Source organism: Salvia splendens, chromosome 20 (genome assembly GCF_004379255.2).
Source record: "Salvia splendens isolate huo1 chromosome 20, SspV2, whole genome shotgun sequence".
In the NCBI taxonomy this organism is placed as follows: Eukaryota; Viridiplantae; Streptophyta; class Magnoliopsida; order Lamiales; family Lamiaceae; genus Salvia; species Salvia splendens.
Window position 1 is genome coordinate 7985738 of NC_056051.1, and position 23001 is coordinate 8008738.

A 23001-nucleotide genomic window follows, 5' to 3' on the forward strand; every position below is an offset into this window, starting at 1 on the left:
CATGTCGATGCTTGGAAGACCGTCAAAGACGTCGAAAGGTGGGCCGGCGGTGTCCAGTCCAGCATGGACTCGACCTCAAAACGCATGAAGCACAAGGTGGGTGACCAATACTCGTCTAGTGGGGACGGTTCAGGCAGCGCCGCACAAGAGGTTGCCTCGCAGGAAGTTGAGGGCACGGTAGACGATGCATAGGGGTCCTCCTGTGGGCGCCGTCGGCCTCAAGGGACCAATGCGGCGAAGGCGGCTAGAGGGAGGAGGGGCCGAGGTGAATCAAGCCCGGCGGGTTCCCAAGGGCCGCCCTCCTCCCTAAAGTCCATGTACTTCACCGCTACGATGGCCGACACTTCTCAGATGACGCCGCCCAATATCAAGCCTATCATGCCGGCATTGTGTATCTGGCGGGACAACTTGGTATTCCGCCTCCATTCGGTGCACCGCCACCGCCTTCGGGGGATGATTCGCCGGCGGAGTAGTTTTTATAATTTCTATAAATTTTTATTTTAAATTATGTATTTTTTATTTATTTTGTCACGAATTTAATTATGTATTTTTTTAGGATTTTAGTTGTAATTTTATTTTATTTAATGAAGTGTGTTTTTATTAATTGAATTTGTTAGAAATAAAAATAAAAAAATGAAATTGAATGAATAGTTAAGAGATGAGATGGTTAAGAGACGGATAAGAGAAGGACGGTTGCAGGTGCTATCTCTTAGTTAATAGATGAAGTGAAAAGTACAGTGAGACCCATGAATAATTAAGAGATGAGACGGTTAAAAAGACGGATAAGAGAAAGCGTTGCGGATGACCTGATGAAGCTGCCCTAAGGGAAATCTACTGAGAGTGAGAACAATTTTGATGGTTTGGTTGAGATGGTAATGTTGAATACTTTTACCTTAAAAATATTCAAAAAATTAATATCTACTTCTGTTTTGTGACATGCATGTTATATCTGTATATTATATTGATGTGTCATTGAAGATTGAGGTGCGGTTGAAGGAGAGTATTTCGAATCGGGAGAAGGCGTTGGCTGAGGAGAGGGCTGCTCGCATGGAGGCGCACCTGAAGTCGCTGGCAGATATGGCAAAGGCAGAGCATGAGTTGAACGAATTGAGGGAGCGACTGAGCCAAGCTTCTCATCGCAGCTGAGAGCTTCAAGAACAGATCAATCGCAAGCCAAATTGTGTTATATTGCAAAGTTTGGATTTCGTGTTTCTAATTATATTGAACACAAGCTCAATTGGATATGTATTGGATTGTTATGTGATGAAAATTACTATTGAAGTTAATGATGCATGGATTATTATTGAACTCTATCAAACCATATTCAAACATTTAGTATTAGAATTGTGAGAACTTTGCACTTTACATAAATCTCTGCTCCATGACACTATATGCCAAATCGTGCATAAATCCTAGCAGTAGTATCAATGCAATCGAGAGGGAGAAAGAAGTTGTCAATTGATGCAAATTGAAAAGCAAAATTGAAATAAAAAATTTGAAGCGACTCTCAGAATTCAAGGTGAAAGAGAGAGAGAGGAATATGTCAGATTTGGAAAGTATTCCAAATCGTCTCGGAATATGGAACGCCACTGGCATAACAACAGCAGCAGTGATACCATCAATAAAAGCATATCTCCACTCCACCAATTAACCAAACCAAAGCGCCTCGAATATCTGCAATGGCTGAATCATCCAATTCCAGAAGCAGAACCGTTGTTTTGCTCGGAAAAATGGGTAACGGAAAAAGCGCCACTGCCAACACCCTCCTTGGCCGAGAGGCCTTCGAATCCTTGCACAGCTTAGGCAGCGTCACCGCCGCCTGCAAGCTCGACACATCCGTCTTCGACGACGGAAGGATTCTCAACGTCATCGACACTCCTGGTTCGCTGCCATATCTTTCTTTTTTTTGGCTCTTCAAATTCAAATTCAAATTGTTGACAGTAACTCTCTAATTTGGGGCAGGGTTGTTCGATTCATACGTCGAATCGAATGCTATGGCGAAGGAGATCGCGCAGTGGATTAATCTGGCCAAGGATGGAATCCACGCCGTTCTCTTCGTCCTGTCGCTGAGAAACCGCTTCTCTGAAGAGGAGGCTTCGGCTTTCGAGGTCCTCTGCCATATATTTGGCGCGAAAATCGCTGATTACATGATTGTGGTCTTCTCCCACGGCGATGCTCTCGGGAAGAATGCTACTCTTGATGACTATTTGGCCAAAAATTGCCCTCACCAATTGACGGTATTGAATTCTTCTTCTTCTTCTTCGATTAGTACTACTATTATTTAGAATTTATATGTGTATTTATGTTCTCATTGATTCAGGATACTCTGAAAAAGTGTGGGAATAGAACTGTTGTGGTTAATAATTGGGTAGAAGATGAAGAAAGGCTTAGTAAACAGAGGGAGGAGCTTCTCTCTCTTGTTGAGACTGTGGTGGAGGTGAATGGAGGCAATCCATACACCAATGATCTCTTCTAACAAATCAAGGTCAGTCAAGTAGTATTTCTTATTTTTCAAATTTTAATATCTCAACTAACTGAACTCTTTGTGAAAATGTATGAGAATAGAAGATGATTACTGATGGGGTACGTACTAAACAAGCCCAATAGCAAGCCCAATAGCAGTGACGGCCCATCAGCCCAAAGCCCAAGGAAGAGTATCAGTTCGGCATTACCAAAGAGTTCGGCCCCAGCCTACAGCTCGGTAAAAGCCGACCAATCAAGCTCTACTCTCAGATGGGCAAAAAGCTGCTCGGCAATAGTTCAGCAGTTCGGTCTCATTATTCGACCGAACTGGGAGATATTGGTGTCAACTCATACAGGATCTCATGCAGGATAGCGGACCAAACAAAGAGATAGTGGACCCATGCAGGATCTCATGACCTCCACGACATCCACGACCTAATTACTGATGATGTAAGCCACGACCTACTTAGTGGTGATGTAAGCCACGACCTAGTTAGTGGTGATGTGAGCCACGACCTAGTTAGTGGTGATGCAAGCCACGATCTTAGTTCAATGTATAAATAGAACTTAGATCAGATAGACTAGGGAGAGCTCGAGACATCAAATATCATATTGCAAGTCTGTATTTGTAAGCTGGAAAATCAGATCAAGCAATACAATCTTGCCCTCCTTTCTTCCCGTGGACGTAGATTTACCTCAGTAAATCGAACCACGTAATTCCTTGTGTCGTGATCTATATTCATTACCTGTATTTACTACCATCAAAAATTCGCCCAGCCATCACTGGCGCCGTCTGTGGGAAACAGAGAACCAAATTTGTGATAAAGCGAATTTTTGACACTTTTTCCACCCAAAAAAAAAAAAAAAATGCATACCAGATCACATAATACCCATAATACCGTTCGTGATAACCCTGAGGAAGCTAGTCCAGCCCGCAGGTCTGGAAAACAGCCTCGGGAGAAATCTACTTCCAGTTCTCACGGAGAAGGAACAAGCCGCTCAAAGACTCATCGCCCCGAGTCTTCCCAGCAGCCCGATTTGAACGAGGCTGTCAAGTTGTTTTTGGCCGAGAAGCAGGAAGAGTTTTTAATTTTCCTGCAAAAGGGCCAAAAGCCGGAGACGAAAACGGTGGATTCTCCCTCCTCATCCAGACATGAAAGTCACTACCGCAGTAGTGCCGTGTCTTCCAGGAAGAAGAATCCTCAACCCCGACATGTTCCTGTTCCTCCTCGGTACCGGAATCACAGGAGAACTCCATCTCCTCCATACCGAAGAGATGTCGGGTTCGCCATGTACGGAGCATTGAAGACTCCGTTCTCGGACGATATCACCCGAACTCCCTTGCCACAGAACTACCGAACTCCGTCGATGACTTATGACGGGTTAGTGAATCCTCATGACTTCCTGGGACGCTATCAGTATAACATGGCGAACCAAGGTCTCAATGAGGTCCATATGTGCAAGCTGTTTCCCGAGCTTCTTATCGGGAACGCAAGAAGGTGGTTCGATAGCCTCCCCCAAGGCAGCATTAGATCTTACCGAGATCTAATGGATGCTTTCCACAGGAGGTTCTTTCAGAAAGCGGAAGCCCGAATCACTTCGGCTCAGCTGCTTTCTATACGTCAAAGTCGCGACGAAAAGATCAGCGACTTTATGACGAGATTCCACAAGGAATGCCTACAAGTAGATGATCTCAATGATCTACTTGTCATTTCGGCATTCCAAAATGGAATCCTGCCCGGAGCTCTCTACGGAAAGCTCGTGGAATGCAGTCCGCAAACAGCTCAAGAGATGTGGGACATTGCGGACCAGTTCTCCCGTGCCGATGAGGCAGACCGTCGCAAACGGTCTTTAGACAGCTCATCCCGAGGAGACAGGAGGAAGCCTGATCATAGCGATCAGGGACATCCTCGCCGAACTCCTTTTGGCGATCAGGGACATCCTCGCCGAACTCCTTTTGAAAGGATTCAAAGGACTCCGGTGCAAGACCGATTGGGGCCACGTCTCAATCCCGAGAAGCCGCCCGCCCAGTTCGTACCATTGAACAAGTCGAGAGCGGAAATTTTCGAACTGCATTCCGATATGTTCGAAAAACCAAAGCGGATGACGAAATCGGCCGCGCGTCGACCACAGGATCAATATTGCTCCTTCCATCAAGACCACGGTCACGATACCGAGGAGTGCCGACATTTGGCTGCAGGTATTGATGCTCTTGTGAAAGCAGGAACGTTAAAAAAATACCAAAGCAAGCAGCCGAAAAAGAACAAAAAGCAGAGAGGTGCAAACTGCGCTCCTCAGGATCTGAAAAAGCAACAGGACCCCGAAGACGATGACGAGCTGCAATATGATGGAGTAATCCTGACTATTGATGCTCTCCCTGCCGGGAAGACTAAATCGTCCCTGAAGTCAGAGCGCAGAGGCTTCAATCGAGAGGAGCCAACGCATAAAAGGCTGAAGCAGGACGAAGTGATTACATTTTCAGATGCAGATCCCGTCCCGGCCATCTCTCCTCATCAAGACGCTATTGTCATCCAAGCCGGAGTGGCAAACAAACTGATCCACAGAGTGTTTGTGGATACCGGAGCGTCAGTCAGCATTCTTTTTAAAGAATGTTTCGATAAACTAGAAGTGGATCCAGCTCGGCTCAGTCCGGCTCCACTTCCTCTGAAAAGTTTCGCCCAGGAGGACACCCGCCCTGAAGGTATTATCAGCCTTCCGATCACGGTGGGAAAAGCGCCTACAAGCTCCAGTACGATGATCGAGTTCTTTGTGGTAAAAGCTCGGTCCCCGTACAACATCATCTTGGGAAGAGACTGGCTCAACGCAGTTCGGGCCGTTTGCTCTACTTATCACCTCACCATCAAGATTCCCACTAAAGGTGGGATAGCGGTCATCCGAGGTGATCAAAAGAGAGCAAAAGAGTGTCTGCAGATTGCGCTTAAAAGTGCCGAGCAATCAGATCGGCATCATCAAGCATAGCAATCACAGCAGCCGGAGTCAGAGGCAAGCGAAATGACCGAAGTCACACCAGAGTCGAACTCAATGACCGTTCAGTTATACGAAGATGATCCATCCAGAACGGTCAAGATCGGTTTCGCGGGAACGCCTCTACTCCGGGAAAAGACCATCCAGCTCCTCAAGGAGTACAAAGATGTCTTTGCATGGTCTCCGTTGGACATGACCGGAGTGCCCCCTGAGGTAATCACTCATCGGTTAAATATTGATCCTTCAGTCCGGCCTATAAAACAGAAGCAAAGACTCTTTGCGGCAGAAAGAAATCAAGTCATCCATGACGAAGTCCGCCAATTATTGAAAGCGGATGTATTATTCGAGGTGAAATATCCTTCTTTGGTGGCCAATCCTGTGATGATCAAGAAAAAAGAAGGAGGATGGCGGATGTGCATAGATTTTACCGATCTAAACAAGCACTGTCCTAAAGATTGCTATCCCCTTCCGAACATAGATAAAAAAGTAGAAGCTTTGATCGGCTTCGAAATTTTCTGTTTTCTTGATTTATACAAAGGCTACCACCAAGTTTTAATGGATGAGAATGATGCTTCAAAAACGGCTTTCATTACTGACTTCGGCATCTTTGCTTATAAAAAGATGTCATTCGGTTTAAAGAATGCCGGAGCCACATATCAAAGGATGGTAGATAAGCTTTTTCGGCATTTGATAGGAAAAGAGGTTGAAGTGTATGTTGACGACATAGTCGTCAAAAGCAGAAGCACTTCGGAGTACGAAGACAACCTCAAATCCACCCTCGACGTGCTCAAAAAAGCCAACCTCAAACTCAATCCCCAAAAATGTACCTTTTTGGTAGATTCGGGAAAGTTTCTGGGTTGTTGGGTTTCAAAGGACGGACTCAAGGCAAATCCCTCAAAAGTTCAAGTTGTTCAGAACATGGCGATGCCGAAGTCCATACATGATGTGCAAAGGATAACTGGATGTCTAGCCGCACTGAATAGATTCCTTTCCCAAGCAGCCGAAAAGCAACTGCCGTTCTTCAAAGTGTTGAAAAAGGCACCAAAGTTTGAGTGGGGAGCCGAGCAGAAAAAGGCTTTTGACGAGCTCAAAAGTTATTTAGCCAAGCTTCCAATTCTCTCTGCTCCAACCGATGCCGAAGTGATATTCTTATACTTAGCGGCATCAGATCAAACCATTAGCGCGGTGCTTGTACGAGAAGAAGGCCTAAAGCAGCTTCCCATCTACTTTACAAGCCGAGCATTAAGAGGTCCAGAAACAAGGTATCAACCTCTGGAAAAAATTGCTCTGGCGTTAGTAAATGCAGCAAGGAGACTGCGGCCATACTTCTATGCTCACAAGGTATGCGTCTTAACCTATCTGCCACTTCGGCAAGTTTTGACCAAGCCAGAAGCATCAGGCAGAATCGCCAAATGGGCCATAGAGTTGGGAGAACACTCAATCGAATACCTACCTCGGAAAGCCATCAAGGGACAAGCCTTGGCAGATTTTCTTACAGAGGCAAAGTTCGATCAAGTAATCCCTGTCATGGCCGAACAGAAAAATTCTGCCAATACCGAACTAGCACAGCCCCTGGAATCCGAAGTAGAGCCGCCGGATTGCTGGAGCGGATTCGTAGATGGAGCTTCGAATAAAACGGGAAGTGGAGCTGGCATTCTACTTATCGCTCCCGACGGACACGAGTCATAGTGAATCACATGCTGGGTACAAGTGAAGCCCGAGATGAGAGGATGAAAAAATACTTGGACAAAGCGCAAAGCATTAGCCGAAGTTTCTCTTATTTTCGGATAATCCGCATTCCCAGAGCGGAAAACAGCCGAGCAGATGCTTTAAGTAAGTTGGCCTCATATCCGAGCTCAAAGGTGGAGGAATTACTACACCGAAGCATTGATGAAGCTGAGGTACATTCAGTAACCAGCTCGCCGAACTGGATGACGCCGATCTTACAGTATCTAGATCAAGGACAACTGCCCGAGGATAAGAGAGAAGCTCGGAAAATCACATGCCGAGCACTTCGGTATGAACTTCATGAAGGAGTCCTATACAGAAAGTCCTACCTTCAACCGTTATTGCGATGTGTAGGACCAGAAGAGACGGACTACATCTTTAGAGAAGTTCATGAAGGATCTTGCGGTAGCCACATCGGAGCTAGAGCTTTAGCTAAAAAAGTTCTGAGGTGGGGATATTATTGGCCAACTTTGGTACAAGAAGCAGTGCAGCTCGTCAAGACATGTACGAAGTGCCAAATCCATGCAAATATCCCAAGGATGCCGCAGACCGATCTATGTGCTATGCAAAGCCCTTGGCCTTTTATGCAATGGGGCATAGACATAGTAGGACCACTACCACAAGCTCCTCGGCAAATGAAATTCCTTATCGTTGCCGTGGATTACTTCACGAAGTGGGTGGAGGCTGAACCATTAGCTACGATAACGAGCTCGAAGGCATTGGATTTCGTCTGGAAAAACATAGTGTGCCGATTTGGCATACCCCACATCCTCATTTCGGATAATGGGACTCAGTTCACCGACAAGACATTCAAGAATTGGTGCCAAGAGCTGAATATTCAACAGCGGTTCACTTCGGTCTCCCACCCACAAGCAAACGGACAAACGGAGGTAACAAACCGTATCTTGGTGAAAGGGTTAAAAGCTCGGTTAGAACAAGCCAAAGGACAATGGGTAGAAAATCTCCCTCAAGTCCTATGGTCCTACCGAACTACACCCAAAAAATCCAACGGTGAAACTCCGTACAGTCTGGTGTACGGCACTGAAGCCGTGATTCCGGTTGAGATCGGCGTACCCAGTCCCCGAACTCTAAATTTCTCCTCAGAAATGAATGATGACGGACTGAGAGCCGAACTAGATCTGGCCGAAGAAAGAAGAGAATTGGCCTGCATAAAAGCAGCCAAGTACAAGGAGCAAGTAGCCCGGTATTATAACCAAAGGGTGAAAAAGCTGCAATTTCAAGTGGGAGATCTTGTCTTGAGAAACAACGAAGTAAGCCGAGCAGAAAAGCTGGGCAAACTCGAACCCACATGGGAAGGTCCATATCGGGTGTCAGAAGTCCTCGGCAAAGGGTCTTACAAATTGACTCACGTGTCAGGAGAACAAGTACCCCGAACATGGCACATTTCCAACCTTAAGAAGTTCCATTTGTAAGAGACAGTCCGGTCAGTCAGTCTTGTGTCTAGTTCGGTCCTAGAGGTATGTGCTTTCTTTGTTTTTTACTTGTTCTTTGTGCTGTTTTATAAAAGTTTAAAATCTTTTTCGTCCTTTTTATTTGTCTATGTGCGTTTTGTCTGTCTATGTGCGCGTCGTCTCTTACAAATGTTACTGAGGTATCTTGTTCTTCGAAGGCTGATCCCCTTTTTAGAACATATATAAGCCAACGATTGTGAGTCCAAGCTTCTAAGGAGGATACAAGACCACAATTCAGCTTAAGAAACAAGCAGTCCGTCTGAAACGAACTGCAACAAAGGGAAAGTCCGATCCACGCGATAAAACTCGCCGAATTAGGACAAGGGAAAGTCCGATCCACGCGATAAAACTCGCCGAATTAGGACAAGGGAAAGTCCGATCCACGCGATAAAACTCGCCGAATTAGGACAAGGGAAAGTCCGATCCCCAAATTAGGACAAGGGAAAGTCCGATCCGAGCGATAAAACTCGCCAAATTAGGACACAAGCTTAGTCCGGTCAAAGAAATTTACTTCATAAGACCAAAGACGAGTCCGGTCAAAGAAGTTTACTTCATAAGACCAAAGACGAGTCCGGTCAAAGAAGTTTATTTCATAAGACCGAGGACCAAGTCCGGTCAAAGAAGTTTACTTCATAAGACCAAAGACGAGTCCGGTCAAAGAAGCTCACTCAATAAGACCGAGGACGAGTCCGGTCAAAGATGTTTACTTCATAAGACCGAGAACGAGCACGATGAAATTTTTTCGCTGAGCTGTAAATACGCAGTGATAGAAGCGAAATAAAAATTTCATTTATTAAATCTTGTTCGGCATATAATTCTGCTGCCCTACAAGAAGGCGTTACGCCATTACAAAGGACTATTCTACTGTCCCTGGTTGCTAAAGTTGAGCCATCTATTCACAAAATCCTCGTGAAGCCGAGTTCGGTCATTCCGGGCAGCTGAAGAATAAGCAGGTCGACGAGATGCTCTAATCGACCTACCGCCTCTTCCCTGAGCCCGGGAAGCTCTAGCACCTCGGCGGCGAAGAGTCTCTTCACGAATCATTTGTTGATCTTGCTCACTCATAATCACAGCTCCTCTACGAACTTCAGTCCGTCCTCGTCTTGACGTTTCCGGTTGCTCCTGAGTCCGTTCTCGTCTTGACGTTTCCGGTTGCTCCTGAGTTCGTTGCTGACTTGGAGTAGGGTTTTGAGCAAGTGAATCAGAGGTTTGAGCTGGAGTGCGAGCATCTGTTGGCGGGAAATGCCTAAGGAATCTCTCGATTGAGGGACGCCGGGAAAGAATGATGTCGTACCGAGAAGCCCAGCGCCGCAATGATTTCACGACTTGTTGGCAAGCCGAGCTCTCCAGCGCATTGTTCCTCCGGAGTACATGATATTCCTCCCACAGTTCGTCAACTCGTTCCTGAACTTCAGAGATGGTCATTCCCCCGCGCCTGCAGATGAAATCCTCATACGCAGTCCTCTCAGCGACGGCAGTATTCAGTTCGGCCTCCAGATCTTTCTTTTCGGACTCTAAGTCCTTATTGTCAGCCTCCAGCTTCACTAAACAAGCCAAGAGTTCGTCATTCTTCATCTGGTCAGCTATGGCTTTTTTCTCAGCTTCGTCTAAAGCAGAAGAGTACAGCCGCTTCCAGTGAAGTACCTCCAGCTCCTTAAGAGTTAAGAATACAAAGCAGCCTATGTCAGTTCGGCGTTTCAGTTTACTGAGCAGGTAGTAAACCACAACAGGAGTAAAAGAGAGTACGAAAAGCTATACGAAGACACAAGTGCAGAAAGAAGAATTTTTTCATTCATAAGAAAAAATTTTTTTTACACAAGGAGGGCTTCAAGGCCATTTTACAAGAAGGAAGAAACTAAACTAAGAGAAGGGAGACGAAATCATACTCCGCCAGCTTCGTCTCCGGCTCCTCGGTGAGGTTCAGCTTCCTTCTCCTTGTCTGCCTCAGCTTCAGCCTCGGCCTCCCTGCTCCCCCTAGCCTGCCCGGTGCCCCCATCACCGATCAGCAGCACCTCTTGCTCGGCCTGCCTGTCTCCGGTCTGCTGATCAAGCTGCTCGGTCTCACCCTCTCCGTGGAAAATTGGAGCGGGTGAAACTGGCCCTAAGGAGGCAAAGATAGCCTCCATATTCTCGTCCCGGTCAGCTCGGCAACTACGAACTCGGTCAGCAGAAAGCAGGACCGAGGACGAAGCAAGCTCCTCAAGGAGCGGCAGACTCTGGAGACGAGCTGCTATCTCTCGGCCGTACAGCGGCAGGACGACTTCGGGCCCCTGCTCGGCATTATCGGTCATCAGTTTCAGCAGATCACCGACAAAGGCCGAAAATTGATTGCTCAGAAAGAGTTTCTCCGCGAAAGCACGGAGAACCTCCCCTTGGGCAACCACGGCGGCAGCATCCCTCCGTTTCGTCTGCTCTCGCTGGATGACGAGCTGGTTTTTGGCAAATTGGGCTTCATCCTGGGCCGAGATCCTAGCAGCTCTGGCCTTCTCAAAGTCTGCCTTAGCCTGTTCGGCCTGGTGACGAGCAGCCGCCAACTTCCTCTGCATCTCAGCATAATCGTTGGACGCTTTGGAGAGTTCAACGGCGACGAGCTTGGAGAGCATATCGTTCCTCTGAAAATGGAAAAAGGAAAAAGTCAACCGAGGGGCCACAAAAAATACAGGAAAAAAGCAAGGCCAGAAAATCAAGAAGAGAATTCACCTCGGCAAAGTCCGTTGGCCATGCAAAAGGCTCACAGACATGCTCCGAAGGGGGCGCCAAGACGATGTCTCTCTCCGGCGCTCTTGGGGGCTTCTGGGTCTTCCCCTTCCTCTTTGCCGAAGTGGACTCCGGCTCTTTTGGATCCGAAGAAGAGGTCTTCTGCCTCTTCGGATTCTTCTCGGCATCAGGCGCCGAGCTGGTAGCCTTCTGTTTCTCCGGCTCCTTAAGCTCGGAGGATTTGCGGCTAATCTTATTTAGCATGTTCACTGCCAAAAAGCAAGAAAGCAAGGTTAGTTTTCGCCACAAAAGCAGTAAGGCACAAAAAAGAATTCCTCACCCTCGGTCTCTTCGTCCGAAGACGAGGAGTCGAACACGAAGTCGCCCTTGACGAGCTCATACTCCAGGTACTGCTTCCTAATCATAGGAATCTTATTGAGCTCGCCCTCGAGCTCGTCCAACGGTTCTAACCGAGGATGAGGAATCACGGACTTCGGCCCTCTCCAGGGAAAGCCCGGAGCCGCTGTCCTATTATAAAAAAAGAAGCGATGTTGCCACTTTGGCCACTTGGTTTTGCAGAAGGCCCTAAAAGGCTGTAAAGGGATCAAGTAAAACCAAGATCCTTTTCTCTTAAACTGGAAGAAATTAAGGATTGCCCTCAGAGACAGATCCTTATCTAACCTACGCAGTTCGGCAGCAAAGGCCGATAAGTGCCTCCAAGAGTTCGGAGTCACCTGACCTAAAGGGAGTTGAAAAAAATCAAGCAGCTCTACAAAGGCAGGGGGAAGAGGGAAACGAAGCCCGCATTCCAAGCCGGCTTCATAAACGGTGGCGTAACCCTCCGGCGGCGAATCAGCCCTATGAAGGTCGTCGGGAATCGCAACCTTCCCCCCAGGAAAAAAATATTTTTCGTGTAGGGATATCACAGTATCCTTACTCAAGATGCTGTGAAAATACTCTACGGTCTTCTCCCCGGATTCTTTCCGGCTAGAAGACCCCTTATCCCCTTTCCTACCGCTACCTGACTCAGAAGAAGAAGAAGACATAGTTCTTACTCTTTGAAAGTCTGAAGAAATTCTGAAGAAATTCTTGAAAGCGGAAGGAAATTTTTACGCGGAAGAGAGAGAATGCAGAAGAAGCAATAGCAAAAGTGTTCAAATGATGAAGAAAGGACGTATTTATCAGATTCGGAGAAGATTTCAAAATCATCGCACCGTTTCGAATCCCACCTTTTCAGGATTCAACGGCCGGATTTTACTGTCGCATTTAATGCAGTCACGCGCAAGGCACGTCCCCTGACGTCAGCCTTCCCCGTACCTTTATCCAGAATGCCGAAGTGACTCGCTTCGCCGAAGTGATTCACTTCGCTTTTCGGGGGGGGTAGTGATGGGGTACGTACTAAACAAGCCCAATAGCAAGCCCAATAGCAGTGACGGCCCATCAGCCCAAAGCCCAAGGAAGAGTATCAGTTCGGCATTACCAAAGAGTTCGGCCCCAGCCTACAGCTCGGTAAAAGCCGACCAATCAAGCTCTACTCTCAGATTGGCAAAAGCTGCTCGGCAATAGCTCAACAGTTCGGTCCCCAAGGAAGAGTATCAGTTCGGCATTACCAAAGAGTTCGGCCCCAGCCTACAGCTCGGTAAAAGCCGACCAATCAAGCTCTACTCTCAGATGAGCAAAAAGCTGCTCGGCAATAGTTCAGCAGTTTGGTCTCATTATTCGACCGAACTGGGAGATATTGGTGTCAACTCATACAGGATCTCATGCAGGATAGCGGACCAAACAAAGAGATAGTGGACCCATGCAGGATCTCATGACCTCCACGACATCCACGACCTAATTACTGATGATGTAAGCCACGACCTACTTAGTGGTGATGTAAGCCACGACCTAGTTAGTGGTGATGTGAGCCACGACCTAGTTAGTGGTGATGTAAGCCACGACCTAGTTAGTGGTGATGCAAGCCACGATCTTAGTTCAATGTATAAATAGAACTTAGATCAGATAGACTAGGGAGAGCTCGAGACATCAAATATCATATTGCAAGTCTGTATTTGTAAGCTGGAAAATCAGATCAAGCAATACAATCTTGCCCTCCTTTCTTCCCGTGGACGTAGATTTACCTCAGTAAATCGAACCACGTAATTCCTTGTGTCGTGATCTATATTCATTACCTGTATTTACTACCATCAAAAATTCGCCCAGCCATCAATTACAAGATTTCGTGAAAATCTTTTTTTTTTGGTATCATTATAGTCCTACTTTGCATTTATAATTTCACAATCATTTATAGGTATTCTTAATCTGTATGATCGATATAGTATATTTCATAATCTGTCATAATTCCAAGAGTCTGAATCAACTAGACTTTTTTTGCTTGTAGAAGGATGAGATTGATGAAGGTGCCGAAGGGAAATCAACTCAAGTGTCTCCTGGTGGAGAGCAGTATGACCGTTCGGTGGAAATGGTATTGTTTGAATATGAATAAATTACTACCTCAAGACATATAGTATGTTAAAAATTTGTGACATCCGTATCTCTATATTGTATTGTTGGATCATTGAAGATTGAGACCCGACTGAAGGTGAGTGTCTCGAACTTGGAAAAGATGTTGGCCAAGGAAAGAGCTGCTCGGGCGAAGGCGGAACAGAAGGCACGGAAAGAACAGGCAAAGTCAGAGCATGAAATGCACATGATGCGAGAGCGTTTGAGCCGGGCTGATCATCGGAGCTGGGAGCTTCAAGAGGAGCTTCATCGTAAGCCTAATTGTATCGTCATGTGATCTGATTATGTGATTGAAAGAGGAACAATGTTTTGATTTTTGCTATTTTGTGTAGTGTTTTGTTTTTCAGTTGGCGATGCACTCTCCATGTGTGTATTTTCATTCGAGGAAGTTTAATTAATATGTCGTCGTGTTTATGTTTGTTTCAAGTTTTGGTTGTGTGCAAGTGTTTTTATTTCCCTTTCGGATTTTGGATATATTATGATAAAGCAACAAAGTCACAGTGTTTTTACCATTAAAGAATCATTTTGGTAATCTGTATAAAATTGTTAATAACATTTTAATTATCCTATTTAATAGAAGGTCTTAACAGTGATTATAAAAATATTGGTTTTTGATCAAACCTTTCATGTGATATACTTATTTATTTCATCTTTTAAAGAATTAATCTCTCGTTTTGTTGTCTTTGATATGCTTGTGATTTGAATGTTTTTCATTTTTGCTATATGCACTTTATTAAAAAAAATAAAATGGCTAGATTATCGTGGAGCTATTAAAAAATTGATTACTAGCCATACTTTTCTATCATTTCTTTTCACATCTTCTAAACCCGTATATATCAAAAAATACTTTAAATACTCGACAAATAGTTTACATTTTTTAATCATGGATTCTAGTTTTGTTATTATTAATACCTAGTACTCCCTCCGTCTCATGTTACTTGCACTGTTGCTTTTCGGCTCGTCACAAACTCCTTACACTATTTATAGTTTAAGTTAGAATTAATGCATTTAATTAATATGTTAGCTTAAGTTAAGAGCTCATTTATTAAGTGATGTCTCATTACACTTAAAATTCTAATTTAATTACTCTAAAAAATTAATCCTAAATTTACGGCCTAAAATGAAAAGTGCAAGTAACATGTGACAGGGGAGTAGTATATATGTTGGGCAGTGGCGAATACAAAACATAATTTTCGAGTTGATATTTTGAAGTGAATAAACGTTGAGAAGATTAACTTTATTATTTTTTTAAATCTCAAAATGATTTTCTTTGATGTATTTTTGTTTAAAATTTTGAGGGCTTCTTCCATTGCATTTCCAGCTGACATAAGAGAAGAAATGTGTGCACTGATCAAGAAATTATCCGACCACAAATTAACACAACAAATCAGCAAATTCAAGTCTTGATGAGATCAAGATCATCATCCATAGCCACAAACGGCAGGCACTACTACTTATACTAGATCCAATTGAACACTAGAAATACTAAGATTTTTACTACTTCCTTAAGCATGTTACCTCCCATACTTGCAGTCAGCCTCATAGTTGCATGACCAATCTTTCACAAATTCACTTAACTAATACCTGCATCAAATATCCCAAGAAAAAGGATGTCTAAATAAAAACCCCTAAACTTCTTTTTTTTTAAAAAGTAGAGAATATGTAATAAGTGTGTACCCAAGATGAACGGTTTTCCTGTCTGAAGAAGCTGCATCATAGCCAGATCCACACTCCATCATGTTGAGTTGCAGCATATTTCTTGCATAGTATGCCTGTAAGGCAAAGTCTTGCCCACCTGGCATCATGCTCAGTTGCTGAAGCTTCTCATTTTCTAGAATCTGTAAATCATCAAATGACATGTGTCATATCACATTACCTCCATCTCCTATTAGATGTCTTATTTTGTGACGTTCAAGTCTCTTACCTTGGCTCTGAGCGATGCATTTTCCTGCTCCAGCTGAGCTTCCTGCAGGGAGATGAAGTGAAGTAAAAATAAGGATCATGATAAAATCTATGAGAGTCAAGGAAAAGCAGTGATTTTTGTGTTATAATTTGGCTGGTTGTAGGGTAAGAACTTTACCCTTTTCTGCAGACACTCAGTTTCTTCAAGGATAAGTTCATGCTGTCCTCAACATTGTAAAAACTCAGTACAATTATCAAATGCTATATGTATAATTATTAATTACAGCAACAAAAGAAATACAGTAGTACAATTTTTTTTTGTTTCACAAACAAAGAAATGCTAACAAACTGGATCACATGTACACCTTAATGAAGGAAATGGAAACATAAGTTATTATACATAACAATTAAAGATATAGCCTACCTTGTGCATACAAATGAATTAAATTTATTTTTGCCAAAAGTTACTCCTCATAAAATAGTATGAATTTGTAATTAATGAAGATTGAGAAATGTGGAGGTTGTGGTGACCTAATGAAATTAAGAGAGGAAAAAGTCCAATACCATACTATATAAATTTTCAACAAATTGAAAAATTCCAAAATGATATTTATTTTCAATAGTAGGGAGTATGACATAAGAAGGTTTATATGTTACTATGAGATTAACTGCTACTAGCAGTCTTTATTTATTTATATAATGGTGAATTTACCTTCTTGCCCCTGATTCTTGAGATGCCTCTCTCAAGCCTACTCTCCAGCTGCTTCAACTCCTTCACATTTAGAGAGCTCAAACCTTCACCCCTTAGATGCCTGCAGAAATTAAACAATATTTAATCAAGTATTCATACATTCATATTTATTCAATTATTAGTTCTACAAAAGCTATGCTCCACAAATTGGAGAACTTATAAGGTTTCACAAAGGTGGTTCCTCAATATTCGGACATCAGTTCCTGGTGTTGCACCATTTGCATGCAAATTGCTGTCTTTTCAAGTAAATATTTATTGCTACCTGTTTGTGTCCTGGAGCATCTGTATTTGCTGGCTCAACTTCCTGGACTCTTGTTGGTAAAACTGCAGCAACGCAGGAAAAGTTAAATGTATTTATTTCTGTTGTATTTTGTTTAGTTTAATAGTATTAGTAAAAAAATCTTACTTGAGTATTGCTTTCTTGAGTAGTGCAACCATTTGAACCATCTAGAGTTGCTTTCTTGTATCTCTCAATGATTGATGTAATGCAGCTACAATTATATTTAAGCACTAAATCAATTAATTTTCAAATGCAGTCAGTCTCTATTTTAAAATGGTGTTGCAAAAAATATCACAAAAAACTAGTAATAAATAAAACAAGAGACATAATTTATAAAAACTAATTAATGTAACAAATAAACTAATGAATAAAACACTCCTACACCATTCTTCAACACATGGTATATCAAGATATTCCAAAAGCAGTGTCTTTGTAATTAATTCACCTGCACCTTCATGCATGTAAAAAGTGTAACACAAGTTCATGTAAATTTTCTAACACTTCATCTATAAAGGCAAGAGAGAGAAAAGATAAAATCTTGAAAACTAGAAGTGGAAGTGGATAATGAGAAGTGAACAGTTAGAATTTATATGTGGATTGCTGGAAAAGATCCACAAATCAGAAGGTGAAATCATGTAAGCTGAAAATGGAAAAGATAAATATGTGAAAAGGAATAAATTGCTATGGATTCTAGGAATGTTGAAGCAACAAGACATGACTACACATACTACGTCTGACAGCAAATTCATTTCAAGAATATATACAATTTCATTCTCAACATATTCATGTCTCCACATACAAAGATTAATTTACATTTATATTAACAATGTGATATGAATAGGAAATTAATTACTACTCCGTATAATTATATTTCATACTAATACAAGAAATTATATGCAGAAATACACTACTCTTATGATTCACTTTCTCCATATTTATTTTCTACTAGTTATTTAAATAGTAAAACCAAAATGTTCAAGACATACAATTAATCCGCAACTACATAACTAAATTATCCAATAAGAGTACTAATTATTAAAAGCTACTCCTATATTTATATGCTCTAACAAGACCAGGAGATATCTACACAAGCCCTATCCAAATTTCCCTTTTTCTTATGATACTTTATTTTCTATCTCTGTGTGTCCCAGAATTGGAGAGACAAACAACCTAAGACAATAGAGATGTTCATGTATTAATCTTGAAACACTGAAGCAGTACTACTGGACAAAATTTTCAGTTAATTTGATACAAGAATCACCAAAATATTGTGGAGATTTATGTAATGATAGAATGGGAAAACCTTGGAAACCAAAACCCTGCAGAAAGCAAAACTGCAAGTCTTGAACAACAAATTTGTGAAAGAATCATAAACTACTTGTTTGTCTGCTGTGATGGTGTCAGATTCTTTTCTTATGATTACTTTTATTTTCTTCTTATATTGATCATTATTGGGTTTACTTTTTTCTTAACCTTTATAAATATTTTAAATTGATCATTATTGGGTTTACTTTTTCTTAATCTTTATAAATATTTTAAAATATATATGCTACTACTTCTTGAATTTAAGTTCCCTCTACTATCAATTGGTTGCATACTTACAAATCTCTTTGAGGATTTCTACTTCTAAGGGCACTTGAAAACGCATTAGAGTATATCCGCTGGACACTTCTAATAGTCCCGCCACTTTTTTTGTCCACAGCCTCAGTTTATTTGTCCGCGCCTACAAAAAAAAAGTGTCTGCATCTATAGTGGACACTTTTTTTAGCCACTTTTCACTTTAATATTTTTTTTATATTTTAATTCAATTATAATAAAAATTATCGGACTACACATAATTAGGAAAAACGGTTATAATTCAATAAATTAAAATTGATTACTAAATTTTCGTCGTATTAAAGTAATGGAAAAATTATACAACGAAAATTTAATCGACAGAAAATCACACCACTTCTTCACGCTGCGCCCCCTCCCCTACGTGCCCATACCTCTTCAATCAAATCGGCCTGGAGTGTGGTATGTGATGTACTCCTGCGCATATCAGTGAATCGTTGGAGCAAATATTCATTGCTACGTGGTACACCCATCTGTATCGGCCGGAGGCAACACCGTGACTTGAACTTGCACCATCTTCCGGTGCCCAGCGCTCCGCAACAAAGCCTTCATCTTCTATTATCATATTGTGCAATATAATACATGTTAACATAATATTCGCGACATCATCTTCATGCCAAACTCGTGACGGGCACCATATAATGGCCCATCGCGCTTGAAGCGCACCAAAAGCTCGCTCAACATCTTTCAGAGCAGCCTCTTGTTTTCGCGCAAAATATTGTTTCTTCGGTCCAACCGGTTGGCGAACTGTCTTGACGAATACGGGCCATCGAGGGTATATCCTATCTGCCAAATAGTATCCCCTGCGGTACTGCGTTCCGTTGGCTACGAAGCTGACTTCTGGACCCTCCCCCTGGCACTCATCATTGAAGAGAGGCGATAATTGCAGAACGTTGACATCGTTGTTCGAACCAGCAACACCGAAATACGCATGCCAGATTCGCAAGCGGTAGTCAGCAACGGCTTCCAGAATCATCGATGGACCTTTGCTTTTGAAACCAGTAGTGAACTGGCCTTTCCACGCCGCGGGCAGTTTCTCCACTCCCAATGCATGTAATCGATGCTCCCTAACACCCCTGGGAAATCGTGCACCAAACCGTGCATATCTAGCAGTCTCTGGCACTCATAAGAGGTTGGCTTTCGTAGGAACTCCGGACCAAAGATTTCTCGGATCCCCTTACAAAACTGTCTGAGCACCGTTAGGCTAGTCGTCTCACCCATCTGTAGATACTCGTCGAACATATCATCCGGTCCGGCATAGGCAAGCTGCCTAATTGCAGCGGTGCATTTCTGAAAAGTAGATAGCCCGATCCGGCCAATGCAATCACTCCGGAGGGTGAAGCACCGGTACCGCTTCGCCAAATTCATCGCTATATGGGTGAAGAGCCGTTGCGACATTCTGAAACGCCGACGGAAAATCTTGGGTGGATATCTCCGCCATTAGCCGCTGATGCGCTCCGCTATGGTCTCGTTGGATGGTTCGACGATGAGTAATCTCACGAGGGATCGCGGCCTCCGCCAATTCCGCCGCGCGCGCCACATCCTCCTCGTCGGCTTGGTTCTCCACCTCTTGAATCAGAGAATTCCACGCGTCATTCCACAAATCATCCATTTTTAATACCAATGGAATCCACAAATTTTAGTGAGAGAAAGTATGAGTGAAGAGTTGGAATGGTGTGAAAATAATGAGGGGAATGAGGTGTATTTATAGGTAAGTTAAATTGAATTTTTTAAAAAATGAAAAAAAATACAATTTGTCCACCACTGCCCGCCGCACTATAGGCCAGCGCGTCCTCGGCGACTAGGCGTCGATCGCCCATCCGCCCCAAAATATCTATCCGCTACGGGGCGGATGCCCCGCCCACTATAGCCCGCCGCGGCTTAGCCGCCTCCGGGGCGGCCGGCCCCTATAGTGGACACCCTTATAAACACTAATTATAATTAAGAGTAACTCACGACATTCTATTTTTAAAATAAATAAAAATAGAGAAAAATTAAAAAAAAACACACACACACACGCATTTTCAGTTTTCCAGCTATCTCGATGAACATCATAATCTAATCGACAGCCAATTTAGCTAAATCATACAGTAACAAAAAAAAGAGATGAATTAAGCTAGGCCAAAAGAAAATAAAATTCAAATATATGTATAACATCAAACAAAAGCGCAAATCTGTTGAAGAAGGTTGCAAGAGGTCAGAATTTACTTGTTGTGAGCGTATTCGTAGAGGCGGCCGCGGCTGGAGAAGACGATGAGAGCAACTTGTGCATCGCAGAGAACGGAGAGCTCATAAGCTTTCTTCAAAAGGCCATTCCTGCGCTTGCAGAAGGTCACCTGTCGGCTGGTGTTGTTCTCGATCCTCTTTATCTCGATCTTGCCCCTCCCCATCTCTCAACAACCCTAGCTACCTCCCAATAATTGGGAGAGAAAGAGAGAAAGCAAAATAAAATTGTAAATAATTGCTCAAAATTCAGAAATGCTCTTTGTTCAGTTGAATTTAAGAAGATTGGAACATGAACATAAACTCATCATCAGATCTTGTCCTAAAATCACAACATTTTTTAGAAATCTAGGTATGTATGTGTGTGTGTTTATACATTTTTTAGGAAAATACACACACACACACATAATTATTTGATCACGTAAAAAAAATTAAAAGAAGAGAGACTGATTTCAGATCTTCATTCACAATTTAACAAAAACATGTACTGTTTTTCTAATAAAACAGTAAATCTAGCTCTTCTTATCTGAAAATGAGCTGTTATTCGAAAAAAAGAAGAAGCAAAAAACACACAAATTGAAGTAAACAAATCCAAACACTTCCAACAACATCACAGATTTTCACAAATTCATTCAAACCAGTTTTGTAGAGAGAGATTCTTCTAGTCACGGAAAAAAAGGATGAAAATTTAAGTAATGCAAAAATAAGACCATTTATTTAGTTTGAGCTGCAGATCTATCTCAGGAAATGCTAATTTAGCTAAGAAAAAAAAATTAAAAAAACATTTGGAAACTGTGTGAAATGCATGGAGAGAAAATATAAGCAAAATTCTACAAACCTGGAAAACAATTGCTATTTTCCGGCGAAAAGTTGGGTTTGGCTAAAGCTTACACGATTTCCAACAATCCCTTGAAAAAAACCTCTTTAACTAAGGCTATGGAATGAAATCATCATACATATATAACTCTTTCTTTGTTTGTACATGAGAGAGAGAGAGAGAGAGGTGAGCTAGAAAATGACATGCTTACTATATACACATCAAGCGTGAAATTGTGGCTTGGTGATGAATATCAGCTCTGCAGCAACAAATTCACCAAAAACGGCAATGTGCGACACTTTTTTGTTTATACTATTTTTTTAATGAAATAAAGTATAACTTTTGTGTGTGTGTGTAGGATTTTGAAAATCATTATTGCATGCTAATGATCAATACTTATAATTAATGATGGTTTGTTCATAGTAAAAGAAGTGAAATGGGAGTATTAAATCAATCATATTAGGGTTTGGTGCACTCCACGTGACGACACAATATCTGATTATAATTATTTAGTTGGAAATTGGGATGCACGAGTCCAAATTACTTCTTCAGCTAATTGCATTATTAAGTGGATTTCTTATATCACAAATCCCTTGGATTACTAATACGAAATTAATCTCAAATCTTCATGTTATGATTACCAACTTTATTTGGTTTGATTTATTGGATTAAATTGAAATTTTAAAATTATTTTGAAATAAAAATATAAATTAAAATCTCATCAGTATAAAGTGTGTGCCACCTAGACATTAAGTTGGTGTTATCATAAAGTTTACACTTAAAATACTAGTTTCTAAAATTATTACTGTCAAAAAAAAGTAGTGAAGTAGTTTGACTGGACTATGTCACTATGACAAAATCTCAAAGTATGAGGATTCAGAAATGAAGTTTGAAGAAAAAGTGACAAAATCAGAGTATTCATTATACTAGTTACTAGTAGGAGATATTGCCGATTGAGTTTTTCCAATTTAGTTATTTATTTATCTTTTGTAGGGTACCAATTTTTTCCTATAAAGTTGGGAAATAGTGATTGAATTAATGGCCTGCTTTTAGATTATTGGAAGTATTTGATAAGGAAAAAGAAAAAAAGAATATATGTCTGACCATGGTGCTGGGAAATAATTGTAAAAGCATTACTTTGCACTATAAATATTTCAAAAAATATATCCACAAAATAAAGAGTCATATTTTTTAGGCTGTGTCATGAGTAGATACTAAAACCCTTGATCTTATTTTCAACTTTATTCAGAATAAATATAACTTTAAACGCAAAATTATATCCACCTTATTTAAAATGTGCTGAACAACAACAATTTGAAACTAAATAATAACTAAACAAATTGAAAGTGAAACACAAACGAGAGACCAATAATTGAGTACGTAAGTTCGATTTCAAAATTATTTGGTTAAAATAATGCAACATGGGACCTTTCCGTGGCTATCGAAATATTTACTCCATAAAGCTCAACAAATTTAAATTAAAATTAAAATTAAAATTAAAATTAAAAATGATTTAATACAAAGATAAAATGGAGAAAACCAAACTCAGAATCAAAACTCCAAA

General features: G+C 41.8%; 2 protein-coding genes across 5 annotated transcripts; one reads left to right on the top strand and one right to left on the bottom strand.

Annotated features, from left to right (window-relative positions):
* Positions 1–1679: 1679 nt before the first annotated feature.
* Positions 1680–14127, top strand: LOC121781418 (immune-associated nucleotide-binding protein 9-like). Its single transcript, XM_042179160.1, has 5 exons — positions 1680–1881; positions 1963–2237; positions 2321–2437; positions 13729–13812; positions 13912–14127. The coding sequence occupies exons 1-5, from the start codon at positions 1680–1682 to the stop codon at positions 14125–14127; spliced, it is 894 nt and encodes a 297-aa protein (XP_042035094.1).
* Positions 14128–15172: 1045 nt separating this feature from the next.
* LOC121782229 (agamous-like MADS-box protein AGL11) lies at positions 15173–21611 on the bottom strand. Of its 4 annotated transcripts, none has more exons than XM_042179976.1 (9): positions 21459–21611; positions 20606–20799; positions 16910–16994; positions 16766–16827; positions 16465–16564; positions 15931–15972; positions 15775–15816; positions 15528–15688; positions 15173–15434 (listed from the first exon to the last, which is right to left on the bottom strand). In XM_042179976.1, exons 2-9 carry the CDS (start codon positions 20785–20787, stop codon positions 15428–15430), a joined length of 681 nt encoding a protein of 226 aa, XP_042035910.1. In that variant the 5' UTR covers positions 20788–20799; positions 21459–21611; the 3' UTR covers positions 15173–15427. The 4 variants fall into 4 exon arrangements, with proteins under 4 accessions (XP_042035910.1, XP_042035908.1, XP_042035907.1 ...); XM_042179974.1 differs by having other exon boundaries at positions 20606–20803; positions 21459–21610; XM_042179973.1 differs by lacking the exon at positions 21459–21611 and having other exon boundaries at positions 20606–21443.
* Between the last annotated feature and the right edge of the window lie 1390 nt (positions 21612–23001).

What these genes read in the sequence shown, in the direction of transcription:
- LOC121781418 (XM_042179160.1), top strand. Translation starts at nt 1,680, where the DNA reads ATGGCTGAATCATCCAATTCCAGAAGCAGAACCGTTGTTTTGCTCGGA. An exon ending in TTGTTGAGACTGTGGTGGAG is followed by an intron (nt 2,438 to 13,728) that starts GTGAATGGAGGC and finishes TTTTGCTTGTAG; the next exon opens with AAGGATGAGATTGATGAAGG. An exon ending in ATGACCGTTCGGTGGAAATG is followed by an intron (nt 13,813 to 13,911) that starts GTATTGTTTGAA and finishes GGATCATTGAAG; the next exon opens with ATTGAGACCCGACTGAAGGT.
- LOC121782229 (XM_042179976.1), bottom strand. Translation starts at nt 20,787, where the DNA reads ATGGGGAGGGGCAAGATCGAGATAAAGAGGATCGAGAACAACACCAGC. An exon ending in TACGAATACGCTCACAACAA is followed by an intron (nt 16,995 to 20,605) that starts GTAAATTCTGAC and finishes ATATAATTGTAG; the next exon opens with CTGCATTACATCAATCATTG. An exon ending in CTCAAGAAAGCAATACTCAA is followed by an intron (nt 16,828 to 16,909) that starts GTAAGATTTTTT and finishes GCGTTGCTGCAG; the next exon opens with TTTTACCAACAAGAGTCCAG.